This window comes from Trichosurus vulpecula, chromosome 4, assembly GCF_011100635.1.
Source record: "Trichosurus vulpecula isolate mTriVul1 chromosome 4, mTriVul1.pri, whole genome shotgun sequence".
Lineage (NCBI taxonomy): Eukaryota > Metazoa > Chordata > Mammalia > Diprotodontia > Phalangeridae > Trichosurus > Trichosurus vulpecula.
In genome coordinates this window covers 64,992,759-65,020,734 of record NC_050576.1, presented here as the reverse complement: position 1 = coordinate 65,020,734, position 27,976 = coordinate 64,992,759, and the positions used below count along the sequence as shown (strand labels likewise).

At 41.1% G+C, this 27,976-nt stretch overlaps 2 protein-coding genes and 1 pseudogene across 4 annotated transcripts in view; all 3 read right to left on the bottom strand.

Annotated features, from left to right (window-relative positions):
* The window catches only part of LOC118847464 (dimethylaniline monooxygenase [N-oxide-forming] 1-like), a 41,768-nt gene extending 34,319 nt beyond the window's left edge, over positions 1-7,449 (bottom strand). The window contains exon 1 of the mRNA XM_036755947.1: positions 7,182-7,449. The gene's annotated coding sequence lies outside the window, so the exon portion shown is untranslated. The remainder of the gene's footprint in view (positions 1-7,181) is intronic.
* LOC118846754 lies at positions 629-21,470 on the bottom strand (annotated as a pseudogene).
* A 3,082-nt stretch (positions 21,471-24,552) lies between these two features.
* Positions 24,553-27,976, bottom strand: part of LOC118847462 (dimethylaniline monooxygenase [N-oxide-forming] 1-like) — a 27,362-nt gene continuing 23,938 nt past the window's right edge. For all 3 annotated transcript variants that reach the window (XM_036755942.1, XM_036755943.1, XM_036755944.1), the window contains 2 exons: positions 26,435-26,507; positions 24,553-25,421 (listed from right to left, as the gene is read on the bottom strand). In XM_036755942.1, the coding sequence (XP_036611837.1) occupies positions 25,082-25,421; positions 26,435-26,507 (413 nt within the window). In that variant the 3' untranslated portion in view covers positions 24,553-25,081. The remainder of the gene's footprint in view (positions 25,422-26,434; positions 26,508-27,976) is intronic.

The window sequence follows — 27,976 nt, the reverse complement described above, 5'->3', positions numbered from 1 at the left end:
GTGGAAAGGGATTTTGGCCTGGTGGAGAAGCAAGCCTTCAAACCAAACTCCCTAAACAAAGATGACTGCTTTTCATAAAATAGTTTTCTTTGGCTGAGGAGTAGAGTAGAATGGAGTGTGGGTGGGAAGCTGGTGCATTCTAACGTCTCCAGATGCTTCTGTAGCACGCGGGAGGAAGATGGTGGAGTTGGGGGAAATGAAACCTGAAACTGGATGGTGAATCTGAGTATTAAGCCAGCCTTCTTCCACGTGCCTTTCCTCTGCACCCTGCACCCTGCACCCAGCGCTCCCCTGGCGGTCGAGATCTGTGAAGCCAGCTACAGAGATGAAAGCCTTTTCGTAGTGGTAGAGATGAGTCATGGAGTGGACTTGGTGGGCTCATGCAGTTCTCGGTGGTCACAGGATGAAAAGAATAAATTCTTAGGTTAAAAGGACTTTAGGGGTCACTGGGTACAGAAGCCCCTACACCTCCAGGAGAGACTGCACACAAGCCCCTGGTCAGATAGGCTGGGGCTGATACTGTTCTGAGCTCCCAGTTAAGTAGCTAAGGGAGTCAGTAGCTTCTCGTGGTAGTCACCAAGAGTTGTGACGGTGGGGGAAAAGATGTTGGTGCCTGCTCCTCAGGCTGTCAGGTAAGGGTCATCTGTGCCACCATCCCCACTTGGAGGTTTCCAAAGGCTGCTTCAGAGCTGGTGCTTCCAGGCCTCTGGTGGTCCTCTTGAGTTCCCTCATGGCTCTGACAGATGGCGTGGCTGTGCATCCTGCAATGGGAGAGGTGCTGCATTCTCCTGCTGCTGCCTAGCAGTTCAGAACACGTATGAATGGAATGTATTTTTAAAAGAATAAAATTTTTTTTTGTATTTTTAAAAGTTGGGTGGGGTAGGGAGGTAGTCCTATAAAGTTGTTGAGTTACAGGCAGAAAGCTAACCCTTGTTGCTGTGTGTTCCAGTCCCTCCAAGTCAACCCATTCCAGCTAACTCTGTCCGGCACCTGGCTCTAGGAGAGGCATCGGCGACTCCTGGACCTTCTGCTCCACCACCATTCTTGCTCTAAGCATGTGAGATAGGAGGAGGCCTGGCCTGCTGCTGCTCCTGTCCCAGGGCCCCCTGCCTCAGGGAGAGGCAGAGCAGCAGCCCCAAGCCCCTCTCAGGTGCATGTTTAGTTGAAGCCCGTTTGTCTGCATGTATCCCCTGGCTCTAAAGCTGTCTGTCAGCCCTACAGCACGATATGTAACCAATAAAGCTCTCCAATTTCTAAAAAAAGAATAAAAAAAATAAAAAAAATGAAAAGGGTGAAATCACCAATGAAGAGGAAATTAAAACAAAAATCTAGAGCTATTTTGCCAATAATTTTGACAATCTTAGTGAAAGAGATGAATATTTACAAAAATATAAATCGCCCTGATTAATGGAAGAGGAAATAAAATACTTAAATAATCCCATTTCAGAAAAAGAAATTGAACAAGCCATCAGTGAACTCCCTAAGAAAAAATCTCCAGGGTCAGATGGATTTACAAATGAATTCTGACAAACGTTTAAAGAAATACTAATTCTAATATTATATAAATTATTTGGGATATTAGGTGAAGACAGAGTCCTACCAAATTCTTTTTATGATACAAATATGATACTGATACCTAAACTAGGAAGAGCCAACAGAGAAAGAAAATTATAAATCTATTTCTCTAACAAATATAGATGCAAAAATTTTAAATGAAATATTAGCAAAGAGACTACAGCAATTTATCGTGAGGATAATGCACTATAACCAGGTAGGATTTGTACTAGGAATGCAGGGACGGTTCAATATTAGGAAAACTATCAGCATAAAGCCTTTGAGAAATGCAACACTCATTCCTATTAAAAACATTAAAGAGTATAGGAATAAATGAAATCTTCCTTAAAATGATTGGTAGCATCTATCTAAAACCACCAGCAAGCATTATATGTAATGGAGATAAGCTTTTACATGGAGTGGACTTGGTGGGCTCATGCAGTTTACAATAAGCATTTACAATAAGATTAGGAGTGAAACAAGGATGTCCATCATCACCACTGTTATTCAATATTGTACTAGAAATTTTAGCATTAGCAATAACAGAAGAAAAAATTGAAGGAATTAGAATGGGCAAAGAAGAAGCAAAGCCATCACTCTTTGCAGATGATATGATGGTAAACTTAGAGAACCCTAGAGCATTAAGTAAAAAACTACTTGAAATAATAAATTACTTCAGCAAACTTGCAGAATATAAAATGAACCCACACAAATAATTGGCATTTCTCTGTATTACTAACAAAGCCCAACAGCAACAGATAGAAAGAAAAATTATTGTATGATAACTGACTTTGATAGACTTAGCTCTTCTCATCAATGCAAGGATCTAAGACAACTCCAAAAGTCTCATGATAGAAAATGCTATCCAGATCCAGAGAAAACACTTTGGAGTCTGAATGTAGATGGAAGCATATCATTTGGCCTCTTTTTCTTTTGTTGTTTTGTTTTGTTTCTTCTTTCTCACGGTTCTTCCCATTAGTTATAATTCTTCTTTATATCATGACTAATGTGGAAATATGTTTAAATGAATGTATAAGTAGAGGCTATATCAGATTTCACACTGTCTTGGGGATGGGGAGGAGAAGGATGGGGAAAACATGTAAAACTAAAAATCTTATGGAAGTGAATGTTGAAACCAAAATAAATAAATAAACCATATATTATATATATACATATATACTATATGTATGTAAGTATATAGGAATACTTTGTTTCCTTGATTACTTGGAGACTAGAAAGATGTTCTCAAGGTCTTTTAGCTTCTCTTCTAGTAATGAGACCAGTTTGATCTTGGAGCACAGGTAGCTGTTCTTTGGTCAGTGGAGCAAAACCCTGCATATTTTCATTAATCTCCATAGTTCATTGGAGTGAGATCATTGGTTTTTGTGTCTGGTTATCAGCACTCTTACAGAGTACTTGGGCCAAACTACACATGGGGGGGTCTTCAACTTCAAAATTATTTCTCTCCTTATCTTACTAGCACCTTGACAATTACATACAATTTCCCATTAATATCTTATTTTACCAAATTATTTACCTTGTCTTACTTATTATTTTATTGTCCTTAAGACCTTCCTTCTATTGCTTCCACATCTCCTCTTTTTTCTAGTCATTTTCCTTTTATATCTAGAGTTCTTCTGCCCCAGCTTCTTCCCTCCATATCCTTCTGCCCAGCTTCTTCTTAGTTTCTCCTCCTTCGACCATCTCCTCTTCTTTCAGGAGGAAGCGTTTTCTTCTTTCTTCAACTTCTGATGTCATGATACATTTCTCCTCTCCAAATCTAATCTCTGACCTTTACAATCCCATAAAACTTTCTCCTCATCCTCCTCTAATTTTTACTCCCTCCCTTTCTCTTCCTTCTTTGTTTGTTCAACAACCTGTGTGGCTACCTTCTGTACCTATTGTTTTCCACATTTTACAAAAGTGGAAATTGAGACTGATAGAGGTCAAGTGACCTTCCCAGGGGCACACAGCTAGTGAATGTCGAAGGCCAAATTTGAACTCAGGTCTTCTTGACTCCAGGTCCATTTTTATCCACTGTACAACATTGCCTCCTATAGTTCAAGCCTGTCATTTCCTAACACATTCTTTAATCCATTAAAACAGTTTCTCTTCCTTTTTTCCTGTGTGATCCACCTATGAACTTGCACTGAGACACTGAGACATCCTCCACAAATCATCCACCCATCAATCAAACTATCTTCCAATATCACCCAAAGTATATTACTTATAAACCCAGTGACATTTACAATGACTTTATAGGATAGGGTCATTAATTTTCCCTTAACCCTCCACAGTTTTTAAAGAGCAATGAGATTATTCTGATGCTACTTAAGGAGAAAATAGATTATGTATCCATTGTTGAATGGTGATCACCCTCACACCCTATAACTCTGGAGGTAGCTCAAGCCTATGGACCTTGTCCTGGGCCTTCTCTTTTTTTCTCTATACTTTTACTTGGTCACCTCATTAGTTTACCTGGACTTAATGATCATTTCTATGCAGAAGAATTCCAATCTCTGTTTTGGAAATCCAATGTAGCAACAATGTTACTTGCAGCTACCATGACTGGGCAAGGCCAATGATAAGACAAACAAGACCAGCACACAGGTGAGCTACCAGCACAGGTTCTTTGAGTTACTTTTCTAAGGAAAGTAACTTTAAGGGGTTTATAATCTCACTTTTATTAAACATAAATATATCATTCACTTAGTTCAGGGGAAAATGTCAGCACCCTGACCTTCAGAGAAAACACAAACAGAAATTATAAGCAGAAATTATGTCAAAAGAGCAAAATAACAGAAGTCAACAGACAGGTTTCTATATTTCTGACCATAACAATTCATACAAAGTTACCAGAGAAAGAAGCACCAACATAGGGGTTTTCAGAGCTGGGGGGCTCCTTAACAGGTACCCAGAGTCTTGTCTGGTGAAATCACAGGAATTCTCTTCCAATGAGTGCCGCCACGCCACGCCCCTCTCCATATCATTAAGGCAGAATTCATCACTTCAAAGATTACCACTAATATGCCTGAATGGTTCAGAATCTCAGGATATAAGAATTCTCTAAGTAGAAGGCAGAGGAGATAAAGCATTTATTGAAACTCAAAAGTAGGAGACCCACGGACCAGTGTCCCCAGTTCGTCATCCTGGCAAGAACCTTCCAAAACCAGTATGCCCATCTCACAATGGTGATGAGGAGGCCAAAGCAAAACATTATGGCAGCAAGCCAAGCCATAGTGGTGCTTCCCCCCGGCCCCCAGTGCCAGGGCCCTCCAGCAAGAAGACCACCCACTGGCCTGAAGCGCCTGCTCAGCACTCTCCGTTCTCCATGAGGGTCAGTCCTTCTTTTTTGTAGTGCCTGCTGCCATTGCTGCTGCTTCTGCCTCAATCTCCAAGCTGTGTTTCAGCTAGCTGACTGCTTCATCTCTCCTTCAGCTCTTAACCGCTCTCATCAACTGCCTCACCAACTCCCTCTTAGCTCTGCTCCAACCATTCAGCAAGCTACTCCCACTACAGGCTTTATGTCATCATGTGGACCAGAAATCAGGTGCCTACCATTGGCCCCAGTCCTAGCCACTCCACCCAGGACCCTGAGAGCCACACCCCCGAAGCCGACTCAAATGGGCTGGGAAAATCTTCCCATTCTCTGATTGCCTTTACACTCCCCCCCTCCCCCCAAAGCAAAACCTCTCATTCCACAGTTCTGAGAGATCTTTTCTGGCTGTCCTCTGGGTATATGTACCCTTCTTACGGCCCAAGTGCTTCACACCTCTCCTGACCTGATTAGCAAAAGGATGTGGGCATTCCTAAAAACAAAGGCAAGACTCAATTAAAGGCACTTGATTGTCTTAGTGCTGAGAAGCACTCCAAAAGAAAAAAAAAGAGTAAATAAGTCCCACTTTGCTTGCTTTTGGATCCAGTCATGCATCTCCAACTACTTAGAGGATATTTTTAACTGGATATCACATTACCATCTCAAATTCAATTTGCCCCAAACAGAGATTTTTTCCCTTTTACCCACCACTCTCCAACCTACACTCATTCTTTCAAGGAAATTACAGTCCTTCCAGGTTCGTAACTTGCAAGTTGTCCTCCATTGCTCACTCCCACCTTATAGCTTAAATTAGTTGTCATGTTGTTAATTTTTTCTCTGCATCTCTCACATTTTTCCTCTTACATATTCCCACAACCACCACCCTGTTCAGGCCCTCTTCCCCTCTCAACTGTATCATTGAAATAGGCTCTTAATTGCTTTACTTGCTTCATCTCTTCCCACTCTAATCCATTTTCCACATGGAGTTAAAGTGATTTTCCTAAAATACAGGTCTGACTATCAGTTAAAGTTTATATAGGAGAAACTATAGTAAAACATGTGCTAGATATGCTAACTAGGTGATGAAGGGTGGGATTAGGGAATGGTTAAGGAGTGGTCTGTTCTTAAAACAACATGTACTTTTTGTATCTACTGCACAGGCATTTTACCCAGAGTTCACCAGGGAAAGCCCAAGGTAGGGCCACAGGGAGGCATGGTTTTAGGCATGCTCCTTCACTAAGTTAACTAGGGGCCAGGGTCAACTGAGGATTACCCAGTCTGCCACCCATCAATATCTTGTTTGGCAAGATAGATATAGGGAGTACATACATGTCTAAAGTCTAGGATGCATAGAATGAGGAGTCTAGGATGCATTTAATGAGGTAGGGAGTTGGTATATATAGTCCAGTGGGTACTGAATGTCTTTATGAGCTAGTACAAAGCCAGTTCAAGCTAATAATTCTTACCGGTATTGTTTGTTACTGTACCAGGTAGATAGCCTTTGTCTTAGTCACCACACAGGAATAATGACATGTAGTTTCCAACATGACCTAGCCTGTAGCAAAATTCTAGTTTCTATTCTAGAGAGAAAACATAAGACATAAGGAAACATAAAACACAAAGGAAACATAAAACATAAGACAAAAGGAAAGGAGGATGAGAGTGATTTTGTCTCCCAGGTGACTTAGGAGGAGGTAAAAATTTCTAATGCTGCCATGAAAATAAGAAATCTTGACTGTGGGATACAAGACTGGTACATAAAACACTAGCTTTAGGACTGTCTATCTAAAATTTTGGTAGATGCTAAAGGGTGTCCTGGTAGCTCAACCAAATGTAAAAAAGTGGAGGACAGAGTGCCAAGCCACTATCCCAGACCATGTTAGATTTGCTGATTGGAGGCTGCAGGCAAACAAACCAATAAACAAAACTAAAACAGAAAAAAGCAACAGAACAAAACAAGCCCTGAGCCTCTTCAAAATATCCTTTATTTACTCTACACAGGACATCTGAGTTGTGTCTCTTTAATCTCATAATTTAAGGATTTATCCAGCTGGTTCTTTATCAATGTAGCCAGAAGATAAGTGACTACCATTAAAAAATAGTCCCTTCAAAATTCCTTATACTAAGTTGAGATAAGAGCATGGAAGGGGTTTTTTTTGCGTTGTTTTGTGATATTTTTCCCCAGGATTACCAGGAAGGGAGAGAGTTCTTTCAAGACAATTCTGCTGGGGAAGATCAGCTACTAAATTGGGAAAATTCCTCTTCCAATGGGCTCATCCAAAGGCTCCTGAGCTCCAAGGGGAATACTTACTTTTTATTCTTCCTGCTCTTCGTATCCAGATGGTATTGCCCTAGTGAAATAGACAGGCACTATTTCCTGTTTAAGGATGTCGGAAATGGATTTTCCAGATACTCTGATCCAAGTTACTTATATAGAGCCAACATAGAACAAATTATCGGCCTGGGAGGAATTAATGGTGACTTTAGTACCTAAATCTAGTTATTTGAATGTCCTTGTCTCAGGCAATGAGGAAGAGCATATGAAACTACAGGGAAGACATTCACCCTAGATAAGTTGTTAGCTTAAATATTAATCTTAGAGGTAACATGGAGGCACTTGGAGTTTACTGAACAGTGTAGGGGGGGGTAATATAGTTGGGCATGTACTTTGGAGAGGTCACTTTGGTAGCTGAGTGGAAGATGGATTGGGGTGGGGAGAGACTTGAGCCAATGAGACCATCAGAAGGCTATGGCAATAATTCAGGTGCAAGGTAAGAGGTGAGTGCACCAGGGTGAATTTTTAAGATCAAAGTTCTTATTCTTCAAGAACCTTTTTCACATGGACTCTGATTTGCAGCCAGTATTTGATATTTGGTATCAGAGCAATCTTTGACCCTGATTCAAGTGGGCTCTGGTTGGCTGCCTCCAGCAGTGTGGGTAGCCAAGAACGGGATGATTTCACCACACCTCTTGAACGGTTATTTTCCTTTTGCTAAATGTCCACACTTTTGCAAGATCATAGGAACATATATTAAAAACTGAAAGGTACCTATCTGTAATTTAGTCCAACTGCTTTATTTTATAGACAAGGAACCTAAGGCCCTAGAAGGTGAAATTTGTTGTTTAGATAAGTTTCAGACTGATATTTGGACCTAAGTCTTCTGACTCTAAACCCAACACCCTTGCTGTTTTTCCATATTCAATCTGCCCAGTTCTGAAGACTGGTTTCAGAATAAGTGTGGTAGATTGTGAGCTTCTTGAGGGCAGAGGGCATCTTGCCTTTGTTTGTATGTCCAGTGCTTAGCGCAGTGCCTGGCACACAGTAGGCTTGAATTTATTTACTTCTTATTGTGTCCTATATTCTGTCCTATCACATATCCTTGTTATCAGCTATTATGAAATCTTGTTAGTTTCTGTAGCCACCCAAGGCTGAATCTGTGATTGTTTCTTCAGAGTTCCAGCCTCTTACTTTTTCCTCTCTGCATATCCCACATTGTGCCACATTGGGCTCATACCCCCAAATCCTAGATCTGCTCCATTTTCTACTTGGGCCAGTTTGTCCCACTTTATGTAATATGGTAGCCACCTGTTCCTGGGGGCTCACTATATTAATGCTGACCTTGGTTTAGACATCTGTATCAACTTAATCCACTACTGCTTAGAACTCTTGAGTTCAAGAGATCCTCTATTCTCTGCCTCCCAGTAACTGGGATTACAATGTGTACCACCATGCCAAGTGGCATTGATTTAATCTTTAAATTTTCTTTTATGATAAGAAGAAGCTATTTTTCTTTTCTCCTCTCTTGATTTGTGATGTTGCTAAGTGTGGGGACCTTAAATATCTTTCCAAGGTTACAAGGCCAGAATGTTTCAGAAGCCTATTCCCCAAGATCTTAAGTGGGTTTCCACTATACGACACTCTCTCTCAAAACAACCTAGAACCAGATCTGTTATTTCATTAGTAAAGGGAACTCCTGGATTAGGAGCCACCCTTTCTACCAATGCAGATCTCTTTCTTTCTCTGCAATTTGTGGTCTTTGAGAATTGCTGAGGCACCTAAAAGTTTATTGACTTCCTTGTCCATGGTCGCATAGGCAGTCCCATAGAACCTTAGCAATAACTCAAACAGCAAGTGAGGGGAGTTAACTATAAGAATCAATTTGGCATTGAAGGTTAGAAAAGATGTGGACTCAATCTTTCATTAATAGTAGGAGAAAATCCTCTGCCTGGCATGGTTTGGTAATTGGTGCTATCAGAAGGTAGCGAGACAGAAACTTAGGAGAGGCAGCATGCTGTAATGCACAGAGGCCTAGATTTGGTGTCATGAAGACCTGATGACACTTAGCATTTTTGTGACTGTAGGCAAATCATTCAACCACTGGTGAGACCTCTAGCATCTCCAGGGTTATCATGGAGCTGCAAAATGTAAACTCATATATAGCCAAATATTATGTAGTATCATCTAAGTTATTGTTAAATGGGCCTTAGGTCTATCAATTTTTGTATCATACAAAAACAGGATTGTTCTCCAGAAATAAAGCCTCTCTGCTTCGCAGAACTTCATGTATTCCACATGCTTGGAGTGATTTAAGGATTTCGCTCTCTTTTTGAATGATTTTTGGAAGAGAAAGTTTGGTTAGGTTGGTTGAATGGCATTTCCTTTCTTTTTTTGTCCCATTAATACTGTGTCAAAATGTCAGCACGTGATTGCAGTACATGCTGAGCATGACCGTTAATAAGATTTATTTTTAATAATTGGGAGAGAGACAATACATATGGATGGTTTCAGCCACATGTAGTGAAATCAGTCGTATGTGAGACAGAGTTGGTGAACCAATTTGGCTGGAGCATAGAATGTGTGAAAGGGAGTGATGTAGAATAAGGCTGGAAAAGCTGATTGGAATCATATGGTGAATGACTTTAAATGACAGAGATTTTATCCCAGAGGGAAGAGGAAGCCACTGGAATTTATTGAATAGAGAAGTCATATGGCCAGAGCTATGCTTTGCGAAAAATACTATGGTAGTAATGTGGAGGATGGAGAGGCATCAGGAGACTATTGCAGTAGGCTGGGGAAAGATAATGAGGATCAGAAATAGGGTGATGGCTGGATGAGTGGAGAAGAGGGCATAGATGCAAGAGATGTTGAGGAGGAGTGAAAAGATCTGGCACAGGATTGGTTATGTAGAATGATGGAGGGTGGGATACTGAGGATGAGATAGATTGTGAACTTGGGTGACTAAAGCATGGAAGAAAGGTGGGTGATACGATGAGTTCTATTTCAGACATTTTGCATTAGAAATGTCTCCAGTAATCCATTTTGAAATGTCCAATAGGCAGGCCAGCTAGGTGCTTTAACAATCCGACTGGCAGCTTCTGTGGGGGCGTAAGATGCCCCCACAGCCAGCACCCAGGAGGCTGCTGGCATGCCGGGAAAGCACAGGTTCTTTTTATCTGCTTAAACAAGGAAAGCATGGTGAAGGGGTTGACCAGCTTACTTTAATCCAGCATTCAGTTAGTTCAGGGGAGCATACAGACAAGCATCAACAGACAGGCCGAATACAGATTACAGTCAGCTAGTTCAGGGGAACAAACAGCCAGCACCATGAAGTTCAGAACATTCATTTAGTTCGGGGGAAACAAAGCCAGCACCCTGAACTTCAGAACAAAATACAAACAAATTACAAATGTCAACAGACAGACCCAGTATGATTCATATTTACCAGCATCTGGGCTCAGCCCGAGAGCAAGGGCTGGCCCAGAGTCACGCTCGTCACTGCTCCCATGCCAACCGGGAAAGGAAAGAGAGCTTTTCAAGCTGTCCTCTCCCCTCTTACAGAGTTTTTGACATCATCAAGTGCTGCCTGAATGACCAGGGCCGATTGGTTCTTGAGTTGGCCCCTCCCCCTATGGTAGACAAGGTTAACACCCAATAGGGCATGGCTCTGGAGTTAGCACCTCCCCTCAGCCAGCCCCATGACTCATCACACAGGAAGTTCTCTGTTTCCTGGCATGGTGTCTGGGCTTCCTGTCCTGGAAGAGGAGCAGCAGACCCAGCAAGGCCCAATGAAGTAAACTGAGCCACCCAAAGAAAACAAAGGCCATTCTGGTTACACTCCACCCATTGTGCTCTAGGATACATGTCTGACTAGATTATGTATCCTAGAGCACACATTATGATCCATGCAAAGATCCAATATCAGAGCCAAACTCAGATGGGAAATGTTTTTTTTTTTTTCAAACAGAACACAATGAGGAAACTAAGCCAAGAGGATCCCATCCTAGATAGAGACTAAGATTGTCCTCCCAGCCTTTACCCAGATGTACAAGCTTTCATCTGTTAATCACACAAGGTCACCTTCCCTCTGAGTGGCTTGTGGCAATTACCAGCATCAGCCATACCTGTGGGGTCCGTGAATCTATTATTATAGCCCTATTCATGGTAAAATATATGGTTCAGGGGTATGATTTGGTAATTATCTTCCCCTGAATAGACAACTATTACAGTGTTGTCCTTCCCATGGGCTATGACTTCTGCAGCCTTTGGAATATCATCTGGCTTCCATTTTACCCATACCTTAGCTCCCAACTTTATTCTATCAATGGAGCAAGACCCTTTTGCCCCTCTAGTAGTTATTTTGGGAGGAGGGTCAGTTTTCACAAAGGGTATTTTTTTCACAGGGGATAATAATCACTTGAATTATCCTATCATTTCTACAAAATTGTGCAGGTTCTTCACCCAAATTCTGGAGTGTCACAACAATTTCTTTTTGATAATTCGAATCTATCACTCCAGCCAATACATGTATTCCTTGAGCTGCTAATCCTGGTTTAGGTAATATCCATTCAAAATGATTCTTGGGGATTCTCATATTATCATACATACTCCAGTAGGGGTTTTTCTCATCTCTTTCCTATTCAACATAAAGTTCTCTATACAATGTAAATCATATCCTGCCGAACCAGGTGTTCCTGGACATGGTAGTGGGACATCTTCCCTCACAGTCCAAAATTCAATATTTTGGATCTTACGTGTTTACTGTTCTCTAATCTGCAGATTTGGGGTCATCATTCTGGCTAGAGGTGTACTCCCCCCTAAGGGCCTATTATTCAAATTACGTAAGGCAATAGACAAATTATCCTTCCAATGTCGATATGAATTATTAGAGCTTAATTTTCTCAGCTGTTCTTTCAACAATCCATTCATTCTTTCAATCAGCCCAGATGCTTGTGGGTAATATGGAATATGATGTATCCATTCTATGTTATTCAACACACAATATCTTTTCACTTCTTTGCCCTTGAAATGTGACCCATTGTCACTTTGAATCTGCATTGGGGTGCCGTAGTATAAACTTACAATATCTAGGGATTTACAGGTATTTTTCTGAGTTGCGTCCTTATAAGGACGAGCCACTAGTACACCTGAACAGGTGTCAACACACGTACATACATATTTACATCCTTTATCCTGGGGTAGTGGGCCAATATAATCTATCTGCCAAATTTGGGCTGCAACTTTTCCCCTCGCTATTTCTCTAGTTACTATCCTAGAAAGAGTTCATTCTTTTTCTAATTGGCATATACAACACCCCTCTGTTATTTGTTTTAACAATGCATGAGAGATACTGATACCTCAATCCTGTGCCCATCGGTGGCCTGGACCCCTAAATGGCCGGCAGTCTGGTGGACCCATCTTGCTAAGGCTGGGTCATCAGTTGGAGTTGGAGTAGGGACAATAACTTCAGTAGCAATCTTTGCTAGTCGATCCACGTGTGCATTGTACTCACGTTTTGGTGTGGCCGGGGTCACGTGAGCATCAACATGAAAAACTGACAAATCCGTAACCAAAGACATGTCCCATATATTTTCCCATAACTCTTTACCCCAAACTTGTTTGCCATGAATCTCCCAATTCTGATTCCTCCATATAGGCATCCAAGTAGCTAATCCATTAGCTACCGCCCATGAGTCAGTAAATATATGACACTGTCCTCCTTTCTCTGTTCTGATGGCCTGATGCACTGCCATCAGTTCAGCATATTGGCTACTTCCACCTATCCCAGAACTTTCCAGAGTTCGCGTAGATACAGGGGTTATAGGCTACTGCTTTCCAATGTCTCTTCTGTCCTAAATATTTTGCTGTCCCGTCAGTAAACCAAGCATGTTTCTTCTATTCTACCTTTAGTCCATCATATCCATTATTCCATTTCACTAAGGATGGCACCATCTGTTGCTTAGATTCAAAGGGTTTTTCATTCCTCTCAGTGTCAATGTTTGCCACAGATTCATGTAAAGCAGAAACTCCACTTTTGCCTGCTCTGGACCTATTCTGAATATAACACTTCCATTTGATTATGCTTGCCTCTTGTGCATGTCCAATTCTGTGAGAAGCTGGGGTACTCATTACCCAAATCATAATTGGAATTCCAAGCCTTAACATCACTTCATGACCCAGAGTTAGTTGCTCAGTTTCTACTAAAGCCCAATATGCAGCTAACAGCTGCTTCTCAAAAGGTGTATATTGCACTCCAGATGAGGGCAGTTTCCTTGACCAAAAGCCTAAAGGTACATTTCGGCTCTGTTGTTTTTGTCACAGACTCCAATTTGCATAGTCATCTTGTACAGTCACTTGTAACTCCATTGGCCCATTTTGCATAGGCCATAAGTCCAGAGCTAATTGTATAGCAGCCTTTGCTTCCTCAAAAGCTCTACTTTGTTCAAGGCCCCAATCAAATTCATATTTCTTTATGGTGACGTTATACAAGGGTTTTAAAATCTGTCCCAAATGTGAGATGTGGTGTCTCCAATAACCAAATAGCCCTATGAACTTTTGGGCCTCTTTCTTATTAGTAGGGGTGGGAAAATCCTGGATTTTTTTGTCGAGCTTGTGGGAGGATTTCTCGCAGTCCTCTATTCCACTGTATCCCCAAGAATTTTACAGTTTGAGCTGGCCCTTGAACCTTTGCGGGGTTGATTTCCCATCCTTTGCTTTTCACACGGTCAGTTAATAATGCTAAACTCTCCTCCACTTCTTTTGTTTTCTTTCCCTGTATCATGATGTCATCTATGTAATGTGTAAGCTGTACACCAGGTAACTTTAGTTCATCCAAATGCTCAGCTACAATCCTGTGGCAAATAGTTGGGCTATGAATATATCCTTGTGGCAGGTGTGTAAACGTACACTGTCGGCCTTGCCAAGTAAAAGCAAACTGGTTCCATTGCTTGGGGTCTATTGGGATCGTAAAGAAGGCATTGGCCAAATCAATGACTGCATACCAAGTGCCTTCATGTTTTTGTATTCTCTCTATTAAAGTAACCATATCTGGAACAGCAACATACAAGGGAGGAGTCACTTTGTTCAGCTGTCTATAATCTACTGTCATCCTCCATGTCCCATCTGACTTTCAGACTGGCCAGACAGGGTTGTTCCATTGAGTAGTTGTAGGTACTAACACTCCTGCTTCAACACATTCTCTTATAGTGTTGGCAATTTCACCTTGCCCACCTGGCACACGATATTGCCTCAAAGTAATTACTTCAGAAGGTTCGGGCAAAGTGATTGGATCCATCTTGATTTTCCCCACTAAGACGCATTAATGCCTGTTTTCCTCACAGCAAATTGGTATTTCCCTTCAGGTAAATTTAAGGTCATACCCTTCAAAATGTCTATTCCAATGATGTATTCAGGAATAGGCACAATAATCACACTATATTCTTTCTTGGGCAATTGTCCAATTTTCATCATCAATTTAACTTGTCTGTCTGATATTTCAGTCCGTCCTAGTCCTGTGATGGTAATAGGAGTTCCATGGCTGAACTTGTCTGAATTCCCATAGATAAGGGTAGCCTCAGCCCCAGTGTCTATTAATGCCCTAGTTACCGTACTTGACCCATTTTTCCAATATATGGTCAAGTTAATGTGAGGTCTGCAATCCAGCTTGTGTATTTCCTTAATTTGGGCTGGAGCTCGGCCTGTTTCCTAGTATTCCCTAACATGTGATTCACTTGGGTATGAAGGTTCAACGTCTGTAGCGTTTGCAGGAGCAGTTCTTATTTCCCTGTCTCTCCTGTTATCGAGTCTTTTATCTTGGTACATCCTGTACAATTCATTGGTTGGAATGCCATCTATCATTTCAAAACCTACCCCTGCTCTCAATAGGGCAGTGAACATTTCTTTCCTTGTCACTCCATTTTGGTGCCAAGTTTGCTGGTTATTCACCCTTGTCTCTCGAGGAGATCTATCCCTTCCCCAGTATCCTAAGTCATGTAACTATAAAATCTTATTTATCACCTCTGTAAGATGGCTCCCTACTTCCCCAAGTAACAGATTCAAAATTAGTTGTTTATAAGCAGGGGGAGCTGTCCTAATTATTAAATTCCTATGAGGGATTCCTATGGGATCATTGTAATATTTGTCTGCAGTTCCTGTCATGATAGCAGTCTTCATTACCTCCTCCTTTAGTCTCGTGACACAATCTTTAAGTGAATACCAGGGTCTGTGCTCAGTGGGCCACATAGAATCAGTAGTATATCTCTTATTGCATCCTGCAGCAGCTAACGCCAACAGAGTAGTCCTGCTAGCATCATCTCCTCGCTGATGATGTTACCTAAAATCTTGCTGAACTAGAGGATCGTGGCTGATACCTATGAATCTCATACAGTCCATCTTATCTACTAATATTCACCAGCCCCTTGATCAGTGAGTCTTACCATCCAAGATATTAATGGTTCTCCTACTCTTTGGCTGAATCTACTCAAAATATCTGTGACCTCTTGCTGTGAGAAATCTTCCTGAATTTCCCTCGTAACTAAATTGCCACCTCGGGTTTCTGTCCTCCTCCTTTCTATGGGATGAACGCTTGTCTGAGTATTCAACCATCTCCCATTCTCTGTGCGAGGGACGTCCTGAACCCTAGTAGCGTTTTGTGTCTCAGCCCCTAACAATGTCTCGTTTTCCCCCACTCGCTTCCCCTGCCACCATGGCAAGGGCAATGCAGGCAGTCAGGCTTCGTCTGGGCTGAGTTGGGATGCACTCTTGGCTTATTTGGCCTCCTGTTGCTCCTAGCCACATTAATAGAAAAGTTTTCATCTGAGTCAGTAGGTTCTTGAGCAGCAGTTTGTTCTCCTGCTATCTGAGATTCCCCTTCTTGCCGTGGGGTAGGAGTACCCCCATCTCTTTCACTTAATCTCAATCTTTCATATACTAGCCGGTAGGCTGATAACACTATCCAGCTTTGCGTAGATAGTGATGCCCCTGACTGAATCCCAACCTCTTGTAAACACCTTTCCAAATCCTTAGGATCTCCTCTCTGTAGCCTTGGTTCCCAGTTTTCACAGGGTCCGGCTTTTTTAGCCAATTCCTTTGCTAAGGAGGAATAAAATGGATCCTCCCACCCTGGGATATTCATCTCTTCCTCTGAAGTTCTTCTGCTTCTTAATAGAGATCTTATACCTAGCGATCCCATCCATGTAGTCGCCAAATGTATTATGAAGGCAGAATTTATGATTTCAAGGAGAATCTCATATATGTCTGAAAGGTTCGGAACCGCAGGATATAAGGAATTCTCTAGGTAGAAGGCAGAAGAACTAAAGCATGTATTTAAACTCCACAGTAACAGACCCACAAACCAGCATCCCCATTTTGATATTTTGATCAAAAGCTTCCAGGCCCAATAAGTCTGCCTCACAAGAGTAACCAGGAGGCCACAGAGAAGCATGAAGGTATAAAGCAAAATCGTGTACTTGCTTCCCCTCTACGGTAAGAAGATTACCCACTGGCCTCAAGTCCTTGCTCAGCACTCCTCGCTCCACACATGGGTCAGCACTGCTACTGGCAGCTCCTGCATCAGCTTTGGTGGCAGTTGTCTCTGGCTCCAACCGAAAAAGGAAAAGGGAAGCTCTTCAAGCTGTCCTCTCCCCTCTTATAGAGTTTTCGATATCCTCAAGTGCTGCCTGAATGACCAGGGCTGATTGGTTCTTGAGTTGGCCCCTCCCCCTTGTGTAGACCAGGTTAACACCCAATAGGGCGTGGCTCTGGATTTAACACCTCCCCTCAGCCAGCCCCATGACTCATTACACAGGAAGTTCTCTGCTTCCTGGCATGGTGTCTGGGCTTCCTGTACCGGAAGAAGAGCAGCAGACCCAGCAAGGCCCAATGAGGTAAACTGAGCCACCCAAAGGAAACAAAGGCCATTCTGGTTACACTAGGTGGCACAGTGAGTAGGTCAGTGGCCCTGGAATCAGGAGGACCTGAGTTCAAATCTGGACTCAACCACTGGACACACTAGCTGTGTGACCTTGGGCAAGTCACTTAATCTCAATTGCCCTGCCTTCTCCAATCCTAAAAAAAGAAAAAAAAGAAGAAAAAAAGAAATATCCAATAGGCAGTTTGTGATGTGGGACTGAAACTCATGAGAATGGAAATACTACTACTACTCATATATATGTATATATATGTATATATATATATATACATATATATGTATATATATACATATATATATATATATATATATGACATGAATAGAGATGCTAATTAAGCACCTGAGCAGTTGAGGAGGTCACCAAGAGACAGAGTATAAGAAGAGAGGGCTCATCACAGTGCTTTAGGGACACACCCACATGGTATACCAGAGTGATTTTTTTTTTCCAAAAAAATCCAAAACCAAGACACATCAATAAGAAGATAACTAAAAAAATAAAATGACTTCGAAGACAATACTATACCTGGTAAAGTATCTAGTGGCAAAAACAGATCAGTGAAATAACTAGTGCGGAGCATGACAGCATCAAATATGGCTGACTCTTTCTTTCTTTCATGTTCAGTGGCTACCTCACACTAGCCAGAGGTAGAGAAATCTGGTCATTTTTTCACATTGCAGGTGATGGTCTGAGAAAAAGAATCCATAGTATGCAAATACCATTCCTTTCCACCCCCTTCAAGAAGTCATGCTATCCAGGCAACAAAAATAGTGACCCAGGAATTGTGGGTATAGGACTGTGTTAGAAATCATAACTCTATCTAGATTGGACCCCATGGCCATTCAGATAAGGGCCATGTGTAGATAGGTTTCTACATGTGGGTTACATGGCATGAATACCTATTTCCCTCCGCAGGTTAATTGAAAACCCTCCAGGGGATGGAAGAATCCTGTCAAGTGGCACTGATCTTTGCCAGTTTCTCAATCTCAAGCAGAGAATTTGGGCCTGAGATAGGAAGCAATAAAAGAAGGTGTGTATAAAGTACCTTTCTGCCAACCATACAACTCCTAGGGACAGACCTTGAATTGGATACATTTCAGAAGGTTGAATTTGTTTGCATACATCTTGAGATATTACAAAAATTGGGAGTGTGGCACAAAATTTGGAAAATCCTCTGGGAAAGGAAAGTCTGAGAAACAGGACATCTCTTTGCTGCTGTTAGTAACAACAGATTTAGAGATGCAAGCTCTGCCCTCTTCAACATATTCCTATAAAAACATCATAAAGAGGAAATTGTTATTGTCTTTCAGGAATTAAAACTCTCAACAAGTCAATATTCAAAAAGAGAACTCCCACCTTCAGTGGAATTTACCTGCCTCCAACTATGAGAGATAAAGCAAGAATGGGGAAGGGACCCAGAGTCATTAATGTATGGACTTCAGTCCCACATCTGACATATACTTGTCTGTGTGATTTTGGGCAAGTAAATTAACTTCTCAGTGCCTTAGGCAACTTTCTCTAAATCACAGAACTGACCTAAGGCAGAGGGGGCTTCTGCATTGGGAGTTACCTATATTAATGAAATCAAAGACCAAGTGTGAGAGGATGAAATGTAGAAGTCCTGGGTAAGTCACTTGATCTCCTTCCACCTTCATTCTGTAAAATGGGGATAATAATAGCATCTACCTCCACAGGATTGTTGTGAGGATCAAATGAGATTAAGATATGTAAAGTGCTTTGTAAATCTTAGAGCACTATATAAATGCTAGCTATGATTATTCTGTTCTAGCACCAATAGAAATCTCCCACTAGGTTGATCTCAAATGTTACAGAACAATTCCCTAGACAGACAGGAAAGGACCTAGGAGATTATCTGAGTGAACCCTCTCATGTTATAGATTGGGAAACTGAGGACAAGAGAGGTAAAGTGACCAAGGTCACCATGCCAGGTCATTGATGGTCAGCATACTCCATATAGAAGAGTTAAGGGAACATCACTTATTGTGAATTGCCATAGCCCTCCAATGTCAGCACTCCTTTCACAGTAGGTGGGCTCCAGCCCCTCTTCCAAGTAGCATTTGAGGGAGGTGAGGCTACTCACACCAGCTCCAATAATTGCAACTTGCTTGACCAAGGTCTCTTGTTTCAGGGAAGAATCAAGAGTTTCTTTAGTTGTTCCTTCTCCAGGGACTTCTCCTGGAATCAATCCTTTTTATCAATAAAAATGCTCCACCCCATCCTTGGCTTTTCCAGCAAAGCAGGAAAAATCTGGAGATTAAAAGATTTAACCCGTTTGGATCATCTACAAGTGCTCTTTTTGTATGGGTCTGAGAAAACTATGCCACAGACACTGGCTTAATCCTATGCTTTTCCCTTTTATGCTTCTTATCTGGATGAGTGCCAATGTTAGGGTCATCGTGGAAGATAATAGCTTTGGGGAAAAGTGCAAACTGAATGTGAAAGTATGTGTAATCTTGAAACTTGGGAACATGCTACTCCCCCCTCACCTTCCTGGATTCATCAGTGGAGAATTGAAGGGAGCTGGGAGAGCACTTAGTGCAATGTCTTACTTGCTCAGTGAGACCTGAAGCCCAAAGAGTCGAGTCCAAGGTCACAAGACTGGTTGTTTGCAGAACCATAGTAATAGCTCCTGTTCCTTCCAGAATCATTACCCAGCCCTTTCAAAAAATCACATCATCCTTCCTCCTTCATGCTTCCCTTCTCACTTGACTACTGCTATCTCCAAAGCTGCTGCCTGTTGTGATGTTGCCCTTGCACCCCTGTGCAAATGGCAATCCTACTTCAAGAGCTCAGTGCTCTCTCCACTTACTTTAATGCTTCAGGGATCTGTGTTATTTTCATTGGTGGGAGGGCCCAGGGGGCTGATGAGACTTGATGGATAGACATGCTGATCACATGAGCACATCCCTGGGGATCCAGGACTGTCATTGTTGGATGGTACTGGGATGGTAAGTCACATAGGCAAGCCAGGGACCGGAATGGTACAGTCAAAAGAAGGCTACGTTCACGTTCAGAAAATTCAGTTCTGAGTCAGTCTGTGTCTCGGCCAGTTATCAGCTGTGGGACTTTGGACCAATACATCTAAATTGTTTCTAAGGTCCCTCCCATATCTAAATTCATGACCCTATGAGTCACCCAGCAGATGTAACTAAGAAATAAAGAAATGAATAAAGGACTGTATCTCAAATCAGTTCTTAATTGAGGATAAACAAACAAAAGCCCCAACTTCTCAGACCAATAGAATACAGATCTGATAGGATCAGCTTCCTTTTGCAGCAGTATATTTAGGGTTATTCAAACTACTTGGGGTGGGGGAAGAACTTTTATTCTGGTTTATTTTTCAAATTCTCCTTTTAATGTAAGAAGAAAATGGAATAGTGTAATAACAGAGGGAGGGAGAGAGGAAAATTGAGAAGGGAAGAATCACAAAGGAGAAGGTTTCCTTCCTGCTTTAAAAAATAAATGTATGTGAGGCATTGCCTGTTAATATAGTTTTTGCTAAAGCACGCCTGTACCTGATGATGCATCCCTGTGCAATAATAAAAGAAGTAGATAATAGAAATTTTAAAAATCAAACATTCTAACCAAATACAATCTAAAGATATAATAATTTGCTACTTACATACTGAAGAATGATGGTAGGAAAATGTTAAAGGTCTTTATTTTCTGTAATTAAAATATTATGTTTCTCTAACAGCAGAAAACTTTGTATGTATAGGTAAAAAACTGCAATTCATAATAAACAATAGTCTCGAATCTGAGCCAAGATGTTTCTGGGAGGGTTCATTGGCATCAAAGTGTAAAGGCATGAACAGTGCAAAGTGCACATGTTGTTTGTTCAGAACCAAAACTGCAGTGAAGTCGCATGATGCAGCATGGGCAAGTGATGCCAGAAACACCTCAAATTGTACCGCATTTGATTTTGATTTAATTTTTGGTTGTTGCACATTCAGAAACCTTTTACTGTGGCCAAATTTTTCATGGCCCCACATTCAGTGGTGTGACCCAATATGAGGATGTGCCCCACATTTTAAGAAGCTTTGGTCTAGGGTAAAACATGGTTAGCAGGTCATTTCTAAAGAAGACCACCAGGGATAGCTGAATTTCTGAATTCTTTCAAAATCTCAAACTTCCTATTGTGACAAAAAGTTTCAGTCTCCTTTCCTCTCCTATTCTGCTTCTGCAAAGAAATGTGAAATTTAAACCATCTACACAAGTGATTCCCAAACTTATTGGAGTTGTGAAAGCTTCTTTTTGTTGGTTTGATGGCCCCCTGATTTACTCCAGAATACAGTAGGCAGGTGGAGTGGAGTGCTGTCGAACTGAAATAGAAATGGGACCACTAATCATGAGTAAGGATACCTTCTGGTGGCATATTGACCCAGAAACCCAAATAGTATTAACATTATTTGTGTTTTGATTTATTTGGATGTTATTTATTTACTTTGCTTTATTTTGTTAACTATTTCCCAACTACATTTTAATCTGATTCAGCCCCACTTGGGAGTGTTAGGGAATAATGCTGCCTGTGTAGTGGAGTGTTTGACATCTCTGGTGTAGTAGAAAGAGGACTGAACAAATAATATCAGTAATTTAAATGTATAATATTAAATCATTCCCTTTAAATAACAATTTAAATGTAAATGTATCATATTAAACCATTCCTTTAAAGCAACAATCTAAAAGTATAATATTAAATCATTCTTTAAAATAACTAATTAAATAACATGAAATGATTCCTTTAAAAAAACTAATTGAGATATTAGTGTGTCTCTCAGGCTGGTAGAATTGATGTTTTTCTTTTTGAAGCCCAGTCAGTTTTGCTAAAAGACAGGTTTACTCTGTCTAGAACATTCCCTTGTTCTACCAGTTTAATATAAGAATAGGAAATGAAGTTGGTCTAGTAACATCTATTTTTGGTGAAGTCATGCTGGTTCTTCGTGATTTTTGTTTCCCTTCTAAATATTTATTCAGCACTCCTCTACTAATAGGTTTGAAATTTTTTTTAGGAATCAAGTCAACCTCACTGGCCTAAAGTTTACAGACTTTGCCCACTTCTCTTATCTGAAAAATATAAGATTTGCCCTTCTCTGGTCCTATGGGTTGTCTTTTGCTCTATGCTATTCCTGACTCAAGTTTCCATCGTAACATCTATGGAAGGTGGTTAGGGCTCGAAATAAGATCAGTGTCTCCTGCAAAGGCATGTGTTCACTTGATTTAGAGGATCTTAATGAGTTCTGGATAGTATTTCTTGATTTCCTCATTCCCTGCAACAAATACTTTTGCATAACCTCTAAGTATCTTCATAATGGTCGTTTAGCAAATGCTAATCACAATCCTTGCAAAATGAAATGACCAAGTGTCCTGTGAAAAGATCTTTCTTGTTGATTTTAGATGCACAATTAAACCAATGCCAATGCAACATGACACAATGGGAAGATCAGAGGCTTGGGATTTAGAGAACCCAGGTTCAAATCCTATCTCTTCCATTTACTACCTTGAATGTCTCACTTTGCCTCAGTTTCTTCATCTGTAAAGTGAGGAGGATTGGATTAAAAACCTCTCAGTTCCCTTCCGGGTCTAAACCTATGATCTTCCTAGTACAATGACCAAGGTGCACTTTGTGGAGACCTAGCTGATATTAGGTACAACTTAGATAATTTCTGTTTTATGACACCACAGTTACTTTTGCTTCCCTAATCTGTCTTCTTTTTCTCTCTCCCCACTTTTCCTCTTTGAGTATCTCTCTTTGCCACTCACTCTCTAGCACAGTAATAAATGATGTCCATAATGTCTGTTATGGGAAGGATAGCTTGAACTTTGTAGTGAAAAGCGGCTCTGGAAATCCAGTATGTAAAAGACATGGATGTGAGAAACGTGGTTTTGGCAATCACTGGACTTCCTAGGCAGGGCCAAAGTCCTGAAGAAGAACCCTGTGATAATCCCTAGGGAAGGCTGTACAGACCACAGGACTCCCAGAGGAAGACCAAGTGGTAGCCATCCCTTAAATCTGTGGGGATCACAGGGCCTCCTAGGGGTCAGACCCTAAGGAACACCCAAGTGATGGCCCCTTAGGATGGCAGTAAGATCACAAGGCTCTCGAGACAGGGCCGGAAGTCCCATGTGATGTCCCCTTAAGAAGGCCATGCAGACCACAGGATTCCCCAAGGGAATCCAGAGTGGTAGCCCTCTTAACACCGCAGTGGGGATCACAGGACACCCCAAGACAAGATCCAGGAGTAAGCCTGCAGTGGGGATCACAGGACACCCCAAGACAAGATCCAGGAGTAAGCCCGGCGAGCTTCCGCTGCCTGTTGCTTCCCTTCACTTGACCTTAGGAAAACCCATGTGATTTGCCCATTCACACCCAAAGAACTCAGGACCAGAGTGGGCAGAGGAAGGCATTTTATTACACTCCCCGGGAGAGCGGGTGTAGTGCTCGCGGGAACACTCACACAGATACAGCTGCAGGAGCAGGGGTAACCATTCCCTCCACTCCTGCTAGAGTCATGGTTAGTTTACAATCTTTGTTTTTTACATAGTTTCCCTAGGTTATATAGTTTATATAAATAGGGTAATAAGGATACAGAAGCAAAAGTGAAGTTAATTAGATTTTCCTTGTCTTAGTTTAGGATTAAACTATATTCTTTTATTTCCCCTACTTTCTCTCTTTAACATATGCAAATTATGCAAATCAGTAGGCCTGGATTCTTGACCAAGACCAGACCCTAGATAAGCTTGAACTGGTTCAAGTGGGTTTGGCCTCTCTAATTCCCCAGACTGCCTTCTCAAAAAGTATGCACATGCATACAAGCCTCTGACCTCTCACCTGACCGACCTTGAGGCCTGGTCTCTGCTAAAGCTGGGGTGGGGGAGGGTGGGGAAGCACACCTTTAGTTCTGTGGAAACAAAACTCCTTCTCCCATTTCTTACATGGAGAATTGCATTGTTCTTCTATAAATTCTGGGCCTAAATGTTGTTTGGAGTCATGAATCTGAACAGAAACTCCCCCTAATTCCTCAGAATATTGTCACAAGATGAAACTCTCAGAGGCAGTGTTCATTTGATAGGAAGTGACATCACATACGTAGGCTTATGAGAGCGAAGTAGGTCTGCTGGTTTTCTGGGGCATTGAATTCATTTGAAACCACTTGGAAGGATTGAATTACTGCCAAATTATGAGACCTAATGATTTCATATTGGTTGAGCTGGGGCTCACAGCAGCTTAATACAGGTTGAGAAACTTCAGTCTGTGTGTTTGTGTGTGTATGTGTGTGTGTGTATATGTGTGTATGTGTGTGCCATTTAGATATTTATTTAATTCCCCTACTCTTCATGTTGGTGCTGATTAGACATTACTTCCCCTTTCTTCTCTCCCTACCTCACCCCTAATTCCCCTCTTTCTTAATATCCTCTCTTTCTCTCCCAACAATAAACAGATTAAGAGAACACTCGAAAATGTTCATTGCTTTTTCTATTGTTCTTCAGTGAAAAGCATAGTGTATAACTTCTACAGACACCTAAGATTTGTAAAACTGTGGCTTCCCGTGATACACAAATTGAATTAACAATTTTTCACAAAGGGGAAGGAAGTGTAGATAATCAGATTGGTAAGGCCTCTGAAATTATCACAATCAGGAAAAACTATTTTATTCCACTGCCATTAGATGCAGATAATAAAGATGAAAACAATGACCATAATCATAGTTCCCAATTATAGATTGTTTCCTTCCCATATGTAGGTAGAATTTAGAGGTCAGTATACAGAAGGACAAGGATGGGAAAAGTACTCCCTGGAAACTATTGGCCAATAGGGCTTTCATAGAGTTTCTGCAGTGAATGAGGATTCCAGGTGGGAAGAGCAAGGTCTCAAGTTAGTTATCCTGAGAAAGAGGCACAGGAGGGAAAGCTCTGCTCTGATGGAGGATCTAGGAGATTACTCTGCTACCCTGTGCATTTGGTCTAAGCAACCACAGGCTTCAGTTATTAGAAAATAAGGAATATAGCCACAAGTAGAGCCAAAAAGCTGAAGACTTTGAGGAGGTAGGAAAAAGTATCTGGAGGCTCTTGTACAACTCGTGTTTTGGTTGGCTTGATTGTCCGGTCCCACTGGGTCAGAATGGCATTCCTGGCTCCATCCCACTTCCCTGGGCCTGTCAGACGATGCTGGTATGAAGTAAGTGGCCCGAAGAAAACCTTAAAAGCCAGTAGTGGGTCCACCAGGAACATAGACAACAAGTTGGGTTTTGCATTGATATAGGACAAGAGCTCATCTATGTATGTGAGGTAATCTGTTTGCAAAATTTCATTGAAGTATACACCAAACCTTTGTGAAGGAGAAGAAAATAAAAAGAAAGGTCATCTTATTATGGGTAAAACTGAAATTCTCCTCCTAAAATTCAGAATCATATCTATGATTTCTCTTTTATTCTAACATGTAACTAATATGTCTTCTAGTCTCAAAATACTTCTGCTATTCCCAACTATAAAGTGAACTCCTTTTAAAAACACTACCACCCTATGGCTGGGCTGTTTTGATTGGTAACAGTCAAATTCTGTCTAGCCTGCCCAATGTTTCATCCTGGCTTTCTTTTCAATATCTTTCCTGCTCTTGCTGTGATCTCTCAACAGAAACTCCAGAAATCATGCCCTGGAGAAGATAGGCCACTAAGCCATGGATCAGCCACCCTGGGACCATGCTGTCCAGATTGGTGAGAATGCACTATATCTAGCTGGACCCAGTCCAAACCATGATGTTAATTTTCTTGACATCCCTCCAACTGTCATGTATTCTGAAATTCTAGTTCCATGGGAATCAGTATTGTATAATGGATTAAGAACTGTCTTTAAATCCAGGATGGTGTTGGTGAAAACTTCTGCCTCTGACTGGCTATATGGTCCGGGGCAGTCACATAACTTTTCACTTCTCTACACAACTCTCTAAACCAGATGTTTTAGAGAAGGTGCTGAGCTGCATTGTTTGAAGGAATTTGCTAACCTTGGAGTTGTTTATGTCAGTTAAGTCACAGGTAAAGTCTCTATCCCTATTCTTTGACATGGTAGACAGTAATTATCTAGTGTCCTCATTGACATGACATGCTGGATCCCCTCATTTCCTCTTTCACCTGCAAATCCTAATAACGATTGCCCTGGAACTCTGCCAGAGTTCTTGATACTCCCTTTTTCTCCTGCTTGAAATTCACTGCTTTTGCCATCTCTGGTTAGGATGTCAATCATTGGTCCTTTAGGGAATTGCTTTACTCTAAATCCTGAAAAGTTTTAAAAATTTTGGTTGCAAATTAAAATAGCATATGAAAGTAATTAAGGGACATAGCCTACCCAGTGGCTTTATTTGCTTTCACTCTGTTAATGTCTTCTCTCATGGCTTCCGGTGATGGTAGTTTATTCAAGCCTGCAAGGTAAAATTAAAGATTTCCTTTAGGCATCTCTTAAAACTCTGGGTAAAACATCTGAAGTACCATGACTTTTAATTGGTGAAGTTGGACACTGTTTTTCTTGCACCTGAGAGAGTGACAAAATCAATGGTTTAGGTTCCTGGCCATTGCAACCTTCCACAAAGGCAAATTGTGCTTAATAGGTCACAAGGCAATCCTTGTGACTTAGGCTTACCATATCTTTGTTTGCATGATGTCAAAGTAACCCACGGAAAAGTAAAATTTAAGTCAATTGACCCTTGGTTTGTCCTTTATCACCAGATCTCAGAGTTAGGAAACATTTCATAAGCCAGTCAATCCAAACCATACCTAAATAAAAATCTCTGCTGTGTCCTGGAGTAATGGTCACCATCTAAGGAGAGTGAACTCATTACTGTTCAAGGCAGGTCATTCCATTTGTGGATAGTCCTATTACTTAGATTTTTTTTTCCTGAAATCAAGCATAAATATGTCTCCTTGCAACTTTTACCCATTGTTTTTAGTAAAGTCTTCTGAGGCCACGTCAGATACATATATTCTTGTAAGTGTAAATATTTTTACCATGTGTATTCCATGTCTCTTTTTGCTAGGCTACACTTCCCCAGTGCCTTTAAGTCACTCCTATATGGCAGTGTTTTAAGCTCCTACACCATTCTCATCATCCTGTTTGTGATGCTCTCCTGTTTATCAATATTTTTAGGAAAATATAATGCCCAGAAGTAATGAGAACAGTTTAGATATGGTCTGACCAATGCAGAGTACGGTTAGATAATCACACTCTTTTTCTGGTAGTCATGCTTCCTAAATGCAAGCTGGAATCACAGCAACTTTTTGTTTGGCTGCCTTATCACACTGTTGCCTCATATTATGTTTGTAGCATGAAGTCTGCCAAATCCTTGTCTTTCTACCTAAATTGCTTCAAGTTACATTTTCTTCATCTGGCTTTTGTGAAGTTGATTTTTCAACCCAGTTGTAGGACTTTAAATGTCACTTAATTAAATGTTTACTTGCCAGATATGTCCCAAGGTTCTAGCCTGTCAAGATGTTTTTGGTTTGGTTCACAATCCATTGTTCCGACTGTGCTTTCTTACTTTTATCTTATTGGCATATTTAAAGTGTTCTATCCATGCCTTCATCCAAGTCATTGAGCAACATGATAACTAGTATCAAGGAGGGAGCGATTTCTGAGGGTACTACTTTAGCAATATCTTCCACTCTGGCATCAACATCTTAATCAATGGTTAGAAACATACCTAAATCTTATATCACTGTACTAAGCAACCAGTTTGACTGAAATATTTTCACTAAGATCATTTTAGTGTCTTAATTAGGCCCATTAATTTCACAAAAATACCTGATGGGCTGGGTTGTAAGTGCAGATAGACCCAGCCTTTATTTTGTAGTCTCTCTTTTTTTGACATTCAGAGATACGATGTAAGTTATCACT